Here is a 15,108-nt window from a genome sequence, read left to right as displayed (position 1 = left end):
TTGGTATTAGATGAAAGGGCTGAAGTTGAATTAAAAACTTAAATAGTGTATGATTTTAGACAATTAAGTTAGCCTAACTTTATTCATTTTTTAAAATAAAAACATGTTTTTGACTGTACAAGGTTGTTTGGAGGATGACTGATGACTATACGAATTACCTGCAAATAATAGATGCTTAGAATATTGTCATCTTGATATATTTGTATATTCCTGTTTGGATTGTGGTAATGAATGCATTTTTAACCTTGATAAGATTTCCAATGAATGTGACAAATGTCTACCAGCTTGGTGAATTAGAGTATGGCTTTTTGATAGAAATGAGTCATACAAAAACTCATTTTAAGCATTAAAAAAAAAAAAAAATTTGGCCATGTCAGAAATCAAATTTAGTTCAAATAGTTAGATCAGAACTGCTTGCTGATGCTAATACTGTGTTCGATTTGATAAGCCAGGGGCGAGGGGAACCGAGTCAGCTCTTCCATGAGCCAGGATTTCTTTAATTATATAAAAAAGGCTTTGGGCAGTCCTCTACTGCTTTCCCAGGCCACAAGCAGGGAGCTGGATGGGGAATGGAGCAGCCAGGACATGAACTGGCACCCATATGGGATGCCAGTGCTTGACGGTGGAGGATTAGCCAATTGAACCATCATTCTGCCCCCAAGGGGTGGTTCTTAAGAGTGCATGCTTTGAAGTAGCATTCATGTCTTCAAGCACTTGGTCCAGCAACAACAACAACAACAAAAACCCTGTCTTTAAAATCTATGAAATGGGAATAATTAATACTACTTGTCTTCTTGGGGTATCAAATGAATAAAGTGTCTGGAAAAAATTCAGTAAATGTAAGCTTTCAATTTTGCTTAGAATTCAGGTTATATGCATGTTTACATATATATAATATATCTTGAAAATATATAAATATATCATGCATTATGTGTGTATATATAACACATATGCTTTATATTGTATGTGTAACATGCATGTAACATATGCATATAACATGCATATTTTGTGGAAATATATTATGTATTATGTATATACATAACACACATATGCTTTATACTATATATATAACATGTATTTATTTGAACGGCAGAGTTACAGGATTTATTTTATTCACCAAATATTTTCTGTAATCAGACCTTTGGGTTTGGAATACAATTGACGGTACCCTTTGAGTATATTGACTGTATTGCTGTTTAAATAGTTAATGGTTTTATCTGTCAGTTTACTCACCATATATGGTCATATTTCTATGTGAAAATCTGAGCTTAGTCTTCCAAATTTGCTTAACTGAGATCTAGGATATTATCTGTGTGTAATTAGGTCCAACTATGCTTTGTGGACGATTGAATATGAAATATTTGGTACCAAGGTGTTAAGTTAGCAAGTAGTAATCATGATTACTTGTGTTTATTAAGTATGCACTGTTATAGGGACTGAGCTAGTCACTACCTTGTGGTGGTTCCCCATGCCTGTGATGCAAGTGATATTTTCTTACTACAGAGGAGCAATGTGAAGGGGCCAAAGTGGGATACTTTAGGATACACAGCAGGTAATAATGAAGCTAAGGTTCATGTCTAGGCTTATCAGACTCTGTAATGGACATGATTCTGCAATGCCGTGGCTGCCTGTGCTTGGTCGTATGTTACCAAGTGTTAATGATAACATTGGGGTATCTCTTTCAAGTTATGCGCTAGTAGAGGGGTTACCAGCCCCTATTCTGCATATCCTAACATGTTGTATGTTAGGATAGTTGGATTCCAAAGCCCAGAAAATATCTGTTAGATCATTTGCAATTGCAATCTGTGGTAAAATGCCAAGTAGCCACAGTCAGGTTGATGAGAAGTTGCCTGTTAGGTTCTTCCTGTGTGATGCTGAGGAGTGGGACGCAGGGAGAGAGCCAGAGAAAGAGCTGCAATCCATGACTCACTCTCCAGATGATCACAATGACAAGGGGGCCAGGCTGAAGTCAAGACCTCAGGACTGTTTAGCTAGTGATCACTTTTAACTCTTGGATTCCATCCATTTTCAGTCTTCTCCGCTTGTCTCCTAAAAGCAGTCCTGCCTAGTAGGATATTTAACACACATGAAGGTACTTAATGGCTAATTTTAAGTGAGTGGAAACATAAAAGTCTGACTTATCATGGGAATCAGATACTTAGGCTTGAAATCCTCATTGGTGTGAAACATTCTTACTTCTCTGTGTTTTTGATACATTTTCTTTTCATTTCTAAAATTAGTATCTTCTAAAATTCTTTAACCTTAAGCTTCTGAAATATATTTTGAATTTATAAGGTATTTAATTAGAAAGTACTGGGAATGTTTCTGCTCAAATGCTTTCTAGGCAAAGTTTTAGTTTGCTTTGAAGTTCAAGTCCCATCATGATTTGTATCTATCTAGCAAACATGAAAAGGTAGTCAAGAGTCTTCTCATTAGTTAAGATGAATTTATTATTTTCTCATTAAAATTAGAGCATTTTAAAATTTATGTATTCGACATCAAGCAGAAACTCAAAGTATGTTTTCAAGTGTAAGTAAACATTTTTAAGTGGTGAAAATTTAAATATCTATATTTAAATCAGAAGAAGGGTTATGATCTGAACTTATCTATGTGCCCAAACATTTTAGTTTACATGATATGCCAGCACACATAAAACAATATAGATGCCTTAGAAATTCCCTAGCATGTGCCTGGTAAATTTTCTGCTAACTTTGATTTATTTTCATATGCTCATTTTGATAATCTTGTTAAACTTAAAATTTGAAAAAAATGCATGAATTTTCACCTATGACTATTTTGGTGGATATATTCTACACACACACATACACTTGACATTATCTCCCTCCATTCCTTACCGGTGATAAAACCCAGAGTGGAAGGATAAGAGAGCCTCTTGGTCCCAACTGTATAGATCAGCACAAGGAGAGAGTGGATCTTAGGGATTAAAGAGTAGGTATTTTATAAAAGAGCCAGTAGTCTTGATGAAATAAATATTCAAAATAATCCAGAAGAAGAAAAATCTCTTTTTACCGTGAAAAATGTCAACAGCCATTATTGACGTGGGCTTATTTATTTATTTATAGTTTTATTGGAAAGGTACATTCACAGAGAGAAGGAGAAACAGAGAGAAAGGTCTTCCATCTTCTGGTTGGTTCACTCTCTAAATGGCTGCAGTGGCCAGAGCTGGGGTGATCTGAAGGCCAGGAGCTTCTTCACAGTCTCCCATGCAAGTGCAGGTGCAGAGTCCCAAGGCTTTGGGCCATCCTCAACTGCTTTCCCAGGCCACAAACAGGGAGCTGGAGGGTAAGTGGAGCAGCTGGGACACAAACTGGTGCCCATATGGGATCCTGTCACGTGCAAGGTGAAGACTTAAGCACTAGACTTAAGCCTAAATTTATTTTTTAATTGACCTCAGCCAAAGACAGATTTAAAAACATGATCTGAAGATGTCCTTGTTTCTCACTCTCTGATACAAAAGCCGTTGTTCTCCCTAACTGACGAGGGCCCAGAGAACATCTCAGAGTAGGGGCAGAGAACTGTAATTCTCGGAGATGGACATGGTCCCAATCTATAAGAAGAAACAGACTTTAAGCTTTGTGTGAATAATTTCAATAATTTGAATTTTCTATTAACTTATAGTAAATTTTTCAGAACTAGCACTGTAATGAAGGTCACAGAATGTGGAAACGAAGTGTTGGATTTCCATGTGTGCCAGATGTGATCAAATAAATTCATGTAGGCCTTTACTCTCTGCTCTTAGCTAACCAGTAGTGTGAACATTATTGAACGAAATTACTCACTACGAAGCAAACAAGAGAAGTGTCCACTGGAGTATAAGACGATTTCTCAAGAGCAGTTACAGATTTTGGAATTGGACCTGAATCTGCCTAGTTTCCTTTGAGCACAGCCTCCTTTGGCCGCAGAATTGTGGAGTCATGAGCTACTACTGTAGTCCTCTCACCTCTCCCAGAAATGTTACCATCTTCCTGTCTACCTCAACCCTTTGTCTTCCACTCTTCCCCTCAGTTATGTGTCTTACAAATGTTTGTCCCATGCTTACTCTGTGCCAAGAGTCACGCATGGTGCTGAGGATAAGAGCAAGCACACCCTCTGCCTTTTGTGGAATTTACAGCTTAAAGAATGTCCTGGAAGATGCTACCACATGCATTTTCACTACCCCCCCCCCCCGACTCCTTTATTTATGCAGTTATTTGTGTCTCAACTTTCCCATTTGTTTACTGAGAATTATCCTTTTGGCTTAAGTATTTATTTATTTTTTTAAAAGATTTTTATTGTTATTGGAAAGCCGGATATACAGAGAGGAGGAGGAGAGACAGAGAGGAAGATCTTCCATCCGATGTTTCACTCCCCAAGTGAGCCGCAACGGGCCGATGCGCACCGATCCGAAGCCAGGAACCTGGAACCTCTTCCGGGTCTCCCATGCGGGTGCAGGGTCCCAAAGCTTTTGGCTGTCCTCCACTGCTTTCCCAGGCCACAAGCAGGGAGCTGGATGGGAAGTGGAGCTGCCGGGATTAGAACCGGCGCCCATATGGGATCCCGGGGCTTTCAAGGCGAGGACTTTAGCCGCTAGGCCACGCTGCCGGGCCCTGGCTTAAGTATTTAAAAGGTAACCTAAAATAAACCCTAAAAAATATCTTACACTCTTGTTGTTGGAAAGCAAGGAGGATAATATAAATATGTGGTGAAAAATGAGTTATATGAACCAGGTTTTTCTTAAAGCCACTGTGCAGTTTTATTGAAACAAATTAGCTGTTATAAAGGTGAATATTTGGGCTTATGTTTCACTCGGGCAAAAAGTGTACCATATTCTTTCAAATAGGCCTTTCCCTTTTCAAATTTAAAACTGGTTTGTATTAAAACTCCTTCTTTTAAAAGAGAAGTTAAAAATTCTGTTCAGGTGCCACTCAGCTAGCATATATTTGAACACATTCATCCCCATTCCCCTTTTTAGACATGCCTATTCACTCTTTGGAGAGGCCTGGATTGGTTTACTGAAAAATCCCATTTTTGTAACTGAGCCAGTTTCAAAATTATAAAAGATCTGGAATATAGTCTCAAAAAAGAGAATGCTGGTATGTAGAAGGACATGTTGGTTTCTTATATCTTCATTAGTTGTATCATATTATGGAACTATAGGAACTACCTATTTCTTTAACTTACCTTTTAATAATGAAATTAGGTAATATTCTATAGAATAATGTTCTGCAGACTGTTGGATTCTTTTTTTTTTCTAATTTGATTTTTTTATTATATTTTCGACAATCTTTACATAGTTAATTAGGGGAAAAAAAGGCTCAAGGGCTATAGGGAAGGGGTAAGACTATTATTTCCATATTGTTTCCTTCATGTATCTGAGGTAAAGGGGGATTTTGAGGGAGAAGCCCCACCCAGTTTCCCACCCACCCCAAGTCCCGGATGTGTGGCATGCTCTGAGATACTTGCTCAAGTGGTTTTGATAGTTCACCAGTTATGAATCACTGCCAGTCTTGCCACTCCAAGCACGATGAGGTCGTTGAAGAATCTACTGATTGACATAGTCCAGCATAGGGTCTCCATTTGCCCAGTATTTCGCTGCCAACATATAGCTGAGGTGGTTGATTGACTTGTTCTGTCTTCTATTCTTGGTTAGGGTTCTGAGTCCAGCATTTCGATTGGGGAGATCCCAAAAGAAGCTTTGAGGTATTCCCAGACCAGATTCTTGTGTGTTCTAGCAAGCACAGGGTCTGGCACAGTCCATCGCCCCAATTAGCTGGTGGTTGCAATTGCTGGGTTGGTTCTGTTTTCAACCCCGACTTCCACTGGAACCAATGTGTTGGATTCTTTAACCAGCTTTGGACACACTCACATGAAACTTCGAAAGTTTCATGGAAAATAGATATCATATTTTCTCATTCATTTTTTAAAAAGTTCTGAAAGTACATATATATGTAATTGTTACATATAATATTTATATATGTTTTGTTCAGAAGAAGCTATTTGTATTATCAAACATCTAAGTTGGCATTGATACATGGTAGATTCTCATTCCTCATCCTAAACAAGTTACTTAACATCTTTGATGATCTTTATCCTTCTATTCTTGCTAACTGAAGAGGTTACTCCAAAGTAATGACTTCCTCCCAGCTCAAAGTGTTCCTGTAAGCTACTGAATTTCCAGAGCTGTAGTTTCCTCTTTGTACTTCACTGAGTAATTCTGTTTTTTTTTCTTTAAATAATCTCAAATATTGCAATTCCTGATATCCTTTCACCTATTTAGTAAGGATGAGAGGAGGTCGTTGTATTCTGTCTTTGGCTTCGTAGTGATTGTCAGCTTCTGCAAACCACACAGACCCTGGAATAGTCAACGGTTCCTTTGGATTCCACAGAAAGCATGTGCTGCAGTGTGTTTATGTCTGCTTTGCTCATGTGAAGCAGTTAAGCGTCATTCTTAATTTTCTGTCTCTGCCAACTTCAAGACAGGAAATTATACAGTTGCCTAAACCTCTGGCTTTCTAATGATTCTGCTTAGAAGGTGTAAATCTAGCAATGCTTGGACAGATGTCCTATTGCCAAACTGATGTCTGTGTGGATTGTGTTTTCACAGCTGTGCATTGTGATGGCTGCTCCCTGTGGAAGGTGGCTCTGGAGTCCAGCCTATGTTTGGGGTTTTAATTTTGTCAGAATATTTTTTTAGGGCTTCCTCTTTTCAGTATAGGAAATAGAGTATATTCCATTCCAAAGTGTGATGCTCTACCTTTCATATATTTGGGATAGCATGTTTTGATGTTTTAGATAGAACTCCTGGGAAAGTTTTGGCAACAATTATTTTGATACATGATATACTCTATTGTAATAATCAAGCAGAATAAATAAGCTGGACTAGGTGGTCAGGATTCTGTTAGAATCTAAAATAATTTCCATTTTAATGATGAAATACAAACAGAAACTAGGCACAGATAGTGTTCAAAGATCGTCTCCCAGACTGTTGCTTGTTGGACAGAAAATTTTGGGTGGAGTGGAAGTGGAGTAGGAAAACAATTACTTTAAAGATAATATCAATTACTGGGAAAACCAACTGCAAACAAAATTTCAGACACTTTTCAGACTAGTTTGGCTTATGGCTGAAAAATATCATGCATCTCAGTTTCAGATTATTTCAAGACTTGCTCTGGTAGAGATAGTCAATGTTATTTTTATGTTGTTGTTATGTTTAGGAAGATAGGAGCACATAATGTTCAATACTTCAGGAAAAGCCTACAATAGAAATTTGTAAAGCTCTACATTCTGGAGTAAAATGGAAATGGAATTGTCTTTTATAGACTTGGTTTATATAAATGTGTGCTAGACTAATGGATAAATAGGACAGAAATGACATTGCATTATTTAATATTTATTTCTTTTCCCCCAAGTAAACAGTTATTATAAAAGGTAATAAGTTGTTACCCTCCGAGAGTTATTTCTCACTGCAAAATATCTTGAGACAGTTTGCATTGATGGTGTTTAATTTGTCATCATGCTTTCTTGTTAAACTGACTTTTGAAATGGTTGAAATTGCCTAACTTAATTGTTCTATCTGTTTATGATAATATGGAGAACTAAGAACATTAATTTAGTACAGAGTGGAAAGTAAAAAAAATTAATATTGGGAGGAAGTATGTAAAAAATAGCAATTTGAAAGCAAGATAATATTAAAAACTGATAGTAAAGACTTTACACTAATGTATATGTGTTGGACATGAATATCACCATTTTTCTTGGATTACTCTGGCATATTATATATTGTTATAAATTATTTTACTTAATGTCTCTGTTTTTACTTAATGTCTTTGTTTTGTTTTCTCTTAAACAGCAAATGCCAGTCTTCTTGGAGGAGGTGGTGGTAAGTCCTAAACAATAATTCACCTAAAATACAATTTTCTTCCTGTACTAACTGAGAGTGTCGTAGGTTCTGTGACCCTTTAAGTTAGTTTTGCTGTTGTCATGAACCACAAAAATGGCAATCCATAAAATAATTTATAGTGGGAATGTCTTAGTTATCCTAAACATTATTTTAACTGACATCAAAATGTGAAATACTACTTTGCTTCATGTTCATAGTTTGGGCATAAAGCATAACAGCTTAAATGAGAATACACACAGCAGAAGACCTTTAATATGAATTCTAAAATAACAACGCCATTGTAGGTTGTGTTTTTTGTTGTTGTTCACTTATCATAATGGCTTTCTTTTGCATGTCATGACTGTGTAGCCTTGAGACCTTAATATATGAACCACTTACTTTGAAAAATAAAAAAGAAATCAGTATTGACATTTTATTTTCTTTATGCTTAGTTAGAAGATAAAATGAAAAAAAAAAGATGAGAGTGATATGAGTAAGAGAAAAGTTCCTGCACTGGGAATTTTTTGATCCTGAAAATCTTAGAACTATTTATATTTTCATTTCAAGGTTAGAAAAAGTAAAAGCTTTAGTAGCACAAATTTATATACATATGTATATATATATTTAATATGGAATGAAGAAAAGTATGCAATAAAATAGGGTTCCTTTTCATATATAACTCATATAGAATTCATAAATAGGTGTGTTCTCTTTCTCTCCATATCTTGCTTTCTCTTTTTAAGCACAAGGTTGAAATAAGCAGGATTGTATGTAATGTAAGGGTCTAAAAAAAACAAGTCCTGATTTTCATCAGGAGGTTTCAGTACAATTTTAATTTAAAAATTAAAATTAAAAAGTTAAGTATTCTTTCTTTGTAAGAGTCATTTTTTTTACAGAATCACTGAAATTATAAAAAAATTTAAACTAGAAAGTGCTGTTAATATAATCACAAATGAGTGCATATCCTATAATGTATATTATCAAGAATATAGCATTTGAGTTGGACTTACTGTGTGAAAACACAAAAGGATTATGTAATATCTTCACATGTCAACTTCCTACCTTAAAAAACCAAGAATATTGATCACTTAAAATATTTACTGTGAGAACTAAGTAAAAATTACCTAGTGCAGAGTAGAATAGTAGGAGATTATATTGCTTTCTTTCCAAAATTGTTTTATCAAACATAAATCTACAGTATTTTTTATTGTATCTTGAGGGTTGTGGTTAGAAGAGAAAAAAATAGTATGGTTGGATTTCCAATAATTTTTTCTAGATTTCTTATAATATGCAAATAAAAATTATTAAAATAAAATTTCCTTATGAGATATACCAGTATTTAAAGAACTCTGACGAGTATTGTTAATAGCAAAGAGGAAAGGGAAATTTTGATGTGCATGAATACCTTATCGCGTTCTAATGGGCCAATTAGCTAGATCATTGATTGTCCTTGATTGATTCTAAAATGTGATTTGATTAATTATATTAGTTAAAGTTATATTAGATACTCATTACAGAAAAATACAAGGGTGATAGTAATACATTTCTGTCTCACATAGAAGTCGTGTGAATGTCGACCGGAATGGGTATATGGTGACAACAAGGACTAAAGTCCTTATTTGTAACTTTAACCTTTATAGCATAGATGGTCTGAAAACTGCTGAGACTCTTGCAAGTTTGAACAGGAAAGGTAAAAAAATTTTAAAATGGGCCTCTGAAGATGAAGGTTTTTTTTTTTTTTGAGCAAAAATTTCCTGAAAATCCACATTGTCAACTTGATAAAATACTCCTCTGTGGCTTGTAGTCTTTTATTCTAGAAAACAGCCTGCTCATTAGAAAGCCAAATCAGGTTCTGTGAGGGGGCAGGTGGTGCCTGAGGGAGACAGGGATGCTCACAGGCCTGTGACCTGCCTTGTGTATGTCTCTCTCTACTGCTGAGCTCCTGTGCTTCAGCGTGTGTATGCATAGTTAGCATGCATGGTATCGCCTCCAGTGACTGGACTTTTTCCCCTTCTTGCTCGTCTGAACTTTGTAAGGGCTATCATGAATTTTCAGCAATAGTAATACATTTGGAAATATAGACTTAAGTTTTCTGTTTACCTGAAACATGCACTGGGCTCTAAATTTGTTGTAATTTTTAATTAAGTTGTAAATATGTAAGAAGGCTGTAATTTCTTCCATTAAAGTAAGGCATTGACAGGTGTATTGGAGATGTCAAGGTTGCTCTAAAGTAATAGTTTGGTCTTTGGAAAGCTGTATTTCCACATTATATTTAAACAATATTTTAGCCTTCTTTGAATTAATTTTTGACCTTGTGATTCTGATGTATCTTTTTAATCCTCTTAGTGTTATTTGGAAGGTAACAGCTAGTAAAATCACTCAATAAAGAACAATCAAATTGATGTAATTCCCATTGATTTAATCAGAGATTCCTCTTACTGACTTGAACTAATTTCCTTACAAAGGTATCCAAAGACAGTAATTCAATGATAGGGTATGCAATCTCGATTAGGAAAATTTGATATTACTTGTAAAAGTATAATAAAGGAAGAGTCATTTTTCAGGTTCTCAAATTTCATTTAGGAAGTATTTAAATGTATAATTTAGACAATCGTTGTATATAAAATTATCTATGATAAACATATTATTAAGTTATTGTTTTATAAAATTGTACCTATCTAAGCATTGACTTTTTTAAATGAGATGCTAACATTCATTTTGAGCACTTGTAACCAACAGGTTTTCTAAGAGATTTTTTCAAATGGTCACACATCATCTTCTTGGTTCTTATTTCCAAGTGAGGAAATTACTTTACCATGGTGTTATTTTTCATCTTTACCATGGTGTTATTCTTTCATCTTTGGCCTGGAGATTAATGTTTCTGAGAATTTAGTGTCACTGACTGCCGTTTATTGTAATGAACATACATGATCTGGTCCTCTCATCAGTCAGTGAAACTGCTTCGTAAAGGTGATTCTCTCCCTCTGCATATCCTTCTCATTGTAGCCAGAGCTGAGCCTGTGAGGAGTCATCCTGCAATTAGGGCATTCAATTCCTGAGAGCAGAGAATTTCTTCTTCTGATTTATAACTCTGACGCTTCTACCACTTAGACTAGATGCTGAACAAAATATTTTTTTAAAGATTTGTTTGTTTTTATTGGATGGTTGGATTTACAGAGAAGGAGAGACAGAGAAAAATTTTCCATCTGCTGGTTCACTCCCCAAGTGGCCACAACAGCCACAGCTGATCCCATCCGCAGCCAGGGGCCAGGAACTCCTTCCAGGTCTCCCATGCGGGTGCAGGGTCCCAGGGCTTTGGGCTGTCATTGACTGCTTTCTCGGACCACAGGCAGGGAGCAGGAAGGGAAGTGGAGCAGCTGGGATACAAATCAGTGCCCCTATAGGATCCTGGTGAGGACGTTAGCTGTAAGGTGAGAACTTTAGCCACTAGGCTTCTGTGCTGGGCCCAGAAAAAATATTTTGATGTTGAAATATTGCTATCTATCATCCTGGATTTAAAACATATTTAGATATCTTGGGCTTTACCAATTTGCTTTGAAAAGTTAATCTCTTTACCTTTGAAGATTAAATTAGAAGATCTTCCTCTCTCTCTCCTCCTCTCTGTGTATCTGACTTTGCAATAAAAATAAGTAAATCAAAAAAGAGTTTTATTGCACAATGGATTGTTGTGTTTTCAGCGTTGAGGCTTCACTAAATCAAAAAAAAATTCTGTGTTTGTGCTCTCCACTGACTATCCTTATGCACACTTTTTCCAGTTCGCTTTTTTTGGTTTCCAAGATTTGTATTTATGAAATTAGTTTTATAATTGGTAAACGTTATTTTGAATTGCACTGATGTTTCTTTCATGATTACTTTTTTCTTTTCATAATTCCTTTTTAAAAATATTTATTTATTTGAAAGTGAGAATTACGGAGAGCAAAGAAGAGAGGAATAGGGGGAGCTTGTTCATCCTGTGATTCATGTCTACACTGCTGCCTGTCTCCCCTGCAGTGGGCTGCACTGGTCAGTCCTGGACCAGGCTGGAGCCAGGGACCCCTGAAGAGTTCCATCTGGGTCTTGCACATCTGTGGCAGGGACCCAAACACTTGAGCCATCTTCCTCTGCTTCTCCTAAGACATTAACAGTGTGGCGGATCAGAGTGCGAGTAGCCAGGCAGGAGCCAGTGCTATATGGAAAAGCTGGCATTGCAGGTGGTGGCTCAATCAGCTCAGATGCAAAGCCAGCCTCTTATAATTAATTTTCAAAAATGTAAACATCAAATCATTCAGGAAATGCTTAGATTAGTGACTCATGCTCAAATGTAGCAACTTAAATCTAGCAAAAAGACAACAACAATAAATAACAATAGAAGTCTTGTTTTTAGATATGAAAATTTATAAAAATTTAAATGTCTCTAAGTTTTACTGGCTTTGGTCACTTAATTGACAACTGAATGCTTGGAAATACTGATTTGCATCTACAGATAAGTAATCTAAACTTAGGAAGTACTCTAACCTTTGCCAGGTAGTTTGTGAATCTTCATAACTGCATAGTAGCTGTCGTGTAGTGCTTGTGTAGCTTATCCACTAGTGGTAAATATAAATTCTTTTTAAAAATAATAGAAACAAGTTTATTGAGTTCTTATTTTATAGCTTGTATATGTAAGGAATCTTGGAATGTGAGCTGCAAGTGCGAAATAAGAAAAAAAGGTTTAAGCAGAATAATGCAGCTCAAGCCTATTGTGTTGTAGAATCTACAAGATTCTATTCCTATAGCTTGTGGTGGACAATGGTTCTGTCATTTTTTAAAAGATTTTTTTTATTTGAAAGATAGAGTTACAGAGAGAGAGACAGATCTTCCATAAGCTGATTAGCTTTTCAGGTGGCACAGTGACAGAAGCCAGGAGCCTAGAGCTTCCTTTGGGTCTTTCAACACAGGTACAGGGGCCCAAGCATGTGGGCCATCCTCCACTGCTCTCCTAGGCACCTTAGCAAGGAGTGGATCAAAGTCCCCCATGGAGATGTTGCTGTCATATGCCACAGTGCTGGCCTTGACAATGGTTTTTTTTTTTTTTTTCCCCTGTATTTGTAACTGTATTATAACAGAAAGTGAGGAATTTTCTTTGGAAGCCACTTTCACTTTTCTTTTGCAACTTCAACACTGTTATGATTGATTCAGTTCCCTTTTTTAGAGCCACGTTCATGTATTTCCCAAACTGGTAATGTGCATACTGCAGGGCATCAATATGGCCTTCTCTCGAAGGCAACAAATCCAAGTCTCATGGATTTGGGGGACCAGGCACTGGTGTTGTACCTCTGTGTGGCATATTAGGAAATCTACTTAGGGGATTGCTTTCATTCACACTATCCCTTGTTGCTGCCTGTCTTTGGAAAAAAGTCAGAAAAATTTTATTGGTTAGAACAAATTTATTATTTCACATACTAGCTTCCTCCTCTGAGAGATAGTTATAATGATACATAACTACCATACAGAGGTGGAATAACTAATTGCTCATTGTAAAGTGTTTTTGAAATGCAAAGTGTTAAATAAGTGGTTATTACTGTGGTTGTCATCATTATTATCACTGTGGTCTGAACCAGAAAGATGAAAGGCGTTGGATAATTGCAAGATAACGTGATGCTACATCCAAATAAAGGAGAATAACCTGAATTGTCGGATAAGAGACCTCCAAGTATCTATGTGTGGCACAGGAAAGTTTGTTTCGTGGGAAGACAACATAATTAACCTACACATAAACTCAAGGATTTTACATAGAAATATAAACAGAAGGTTATTCTAACAGTAGTTCATTTCATGTATGTGGTAGAAATCATGAAGAACACTTTCTTCAGGCATTAAATACCTGGAGTTTGAAAAAAAAGTAATTATACACTTGAATATGAGGTATTCCAGCATAATGCAGCATTACCTCACCAGGAGGAGGAGAGGTTAACACATTTGTTAACGTAGGACAGTGCTGAGGGCTGTCTCTTAAAGGTACATGAAAAAGAATGTTTATCTACTTACATTTTCCTGTTCTGGCACATGCGTGGCACTGGGGATGGTGAAGGTTTTGGCTCTGGGATCCCATGGGGTTGAATGTAAAAGTCACAGAATGTGAATATAGAGCAGGCAGTGCAGGCTGGAAGAGGAAGCAGGCAAGAAGGAGCCCAGTGAGCGCTTCCTGGGCAGACAAAGGAGGCCGACAGCTTCGCGCCTTTGTGGGCAACATGGAAGGCCAAGTATCCTCATGGTGGCACCTGATAGTAAGTTAAGATACAGCACACAGGAGCCAGGTGACAATGTGGAGCCCACTGAGGCCAGTTACCAAATTCCAGGCCTAAAACAGTAACCCAAGCTAAACTTAGCACCAGAGAGGGGTTGCGACTGCTCAGGTATCTCAATCTCCAAAACTGGATTTAAAAGCCAGTTATACAGAATCAGTGAGATGAACTCAGCACTGAACAAATGCGAAGGAGATGTAGGAGGACTGGGAAATGAACAGTCCTGCAGCATGAGAAGATGAGCAGGGAGTGATGAATCAGGAGTTAACAGCTGAAGTGCGGTATTTGCATCTGTATTGTTTCTGGAAAACAAACATACAAACATCGCACATAAACAGCTGCAAAGGGCACACAACATTCACTAATTGCCTCCTGTGCATTCTCAACTTTGTATTCTGTTTATTTTTGGTTTTAATAAGTATTATTTGAGAATATATTCCTATGGATATAGGAATCATTCATTATAAAATGATGACTTTTGTTCCAGTCGATGATGGCCTTGTGTCTTTTAAAATACAGTCCATTTAAAAAAAATTGGTGTCTAGGACTATATATGCTAGTTGCATGAAGCTATATCTCCACTGTCCTAAATAGCATAGTGTTTTTAGTGAAGATGACAATAGAAACAATTTTTGAAGTATATTTATTTTGCAACTCAATGGCAGTAAATCTAACCCACTATGTCTGGGTCAGTTCTTTGACCCAAGAATTCAAGGATATGCCAAATGCTTAATTAGCTGTTTGACAAATTATATAAAATGGCTTTGATGAAGCAACTGAACAATTCTTATGTTTGGCTATTTTTTCTGGGAAAGGTAGAAGGGTTTTTAATATTACTTTAAGTATGCTCTGAATTAGTGATTCTAAGTTTAGGGTGCATCATAATTGCTTTTAGGGCTTATTAATACATACAAAGGCCCATATAGAGAGCAGTTTACAAGATCT

General features: G+C 36.5%; 1 protein-coding gene across 1 annotated transcript in view; it reads left to right on the top strand.

Annotated features, from left to right (window-relative positions):
• The window catches only part of MACROD2 (mono-ADP ribosylhydrolase 2), a 1,523,237-nt gene that overhangs the window by 332,142 nt on the left and 1,175,987 nt on the right, over positions 1 to 15,108 (top strand). The window contains exon 4 of the mRNA XM_058679322.1: positions 7,850 to 7,879. Within this exon, the coding sequence (XP_058535305.1) occupies positions 7,850 to 7,879 (30 nt within the window). The remainder of the gene's footprint in view (positions 1 to 7,849; positions 7,880 to 15,108) is intronic.

Source organism: Ochotona princeps, chromosome 22 (genome assembly GCF_030435755.1).
Source record: "Ochotona princeps isolate mOchPri1 chromosome 22, mOchPri1.hap1, whole genome shotgun sequence".
Classification (NCBI taxonomy): Eukaryota; Metazoa; Chordata; class Mammalia; order Lagomorpha; family Ochotonidae; genus Ochotona; species Ochotona princeps.
Note: the sequence above shows the minus strand (reverse complement) of the source record. Positions and strands in the feature narration are given on the sequence as shown.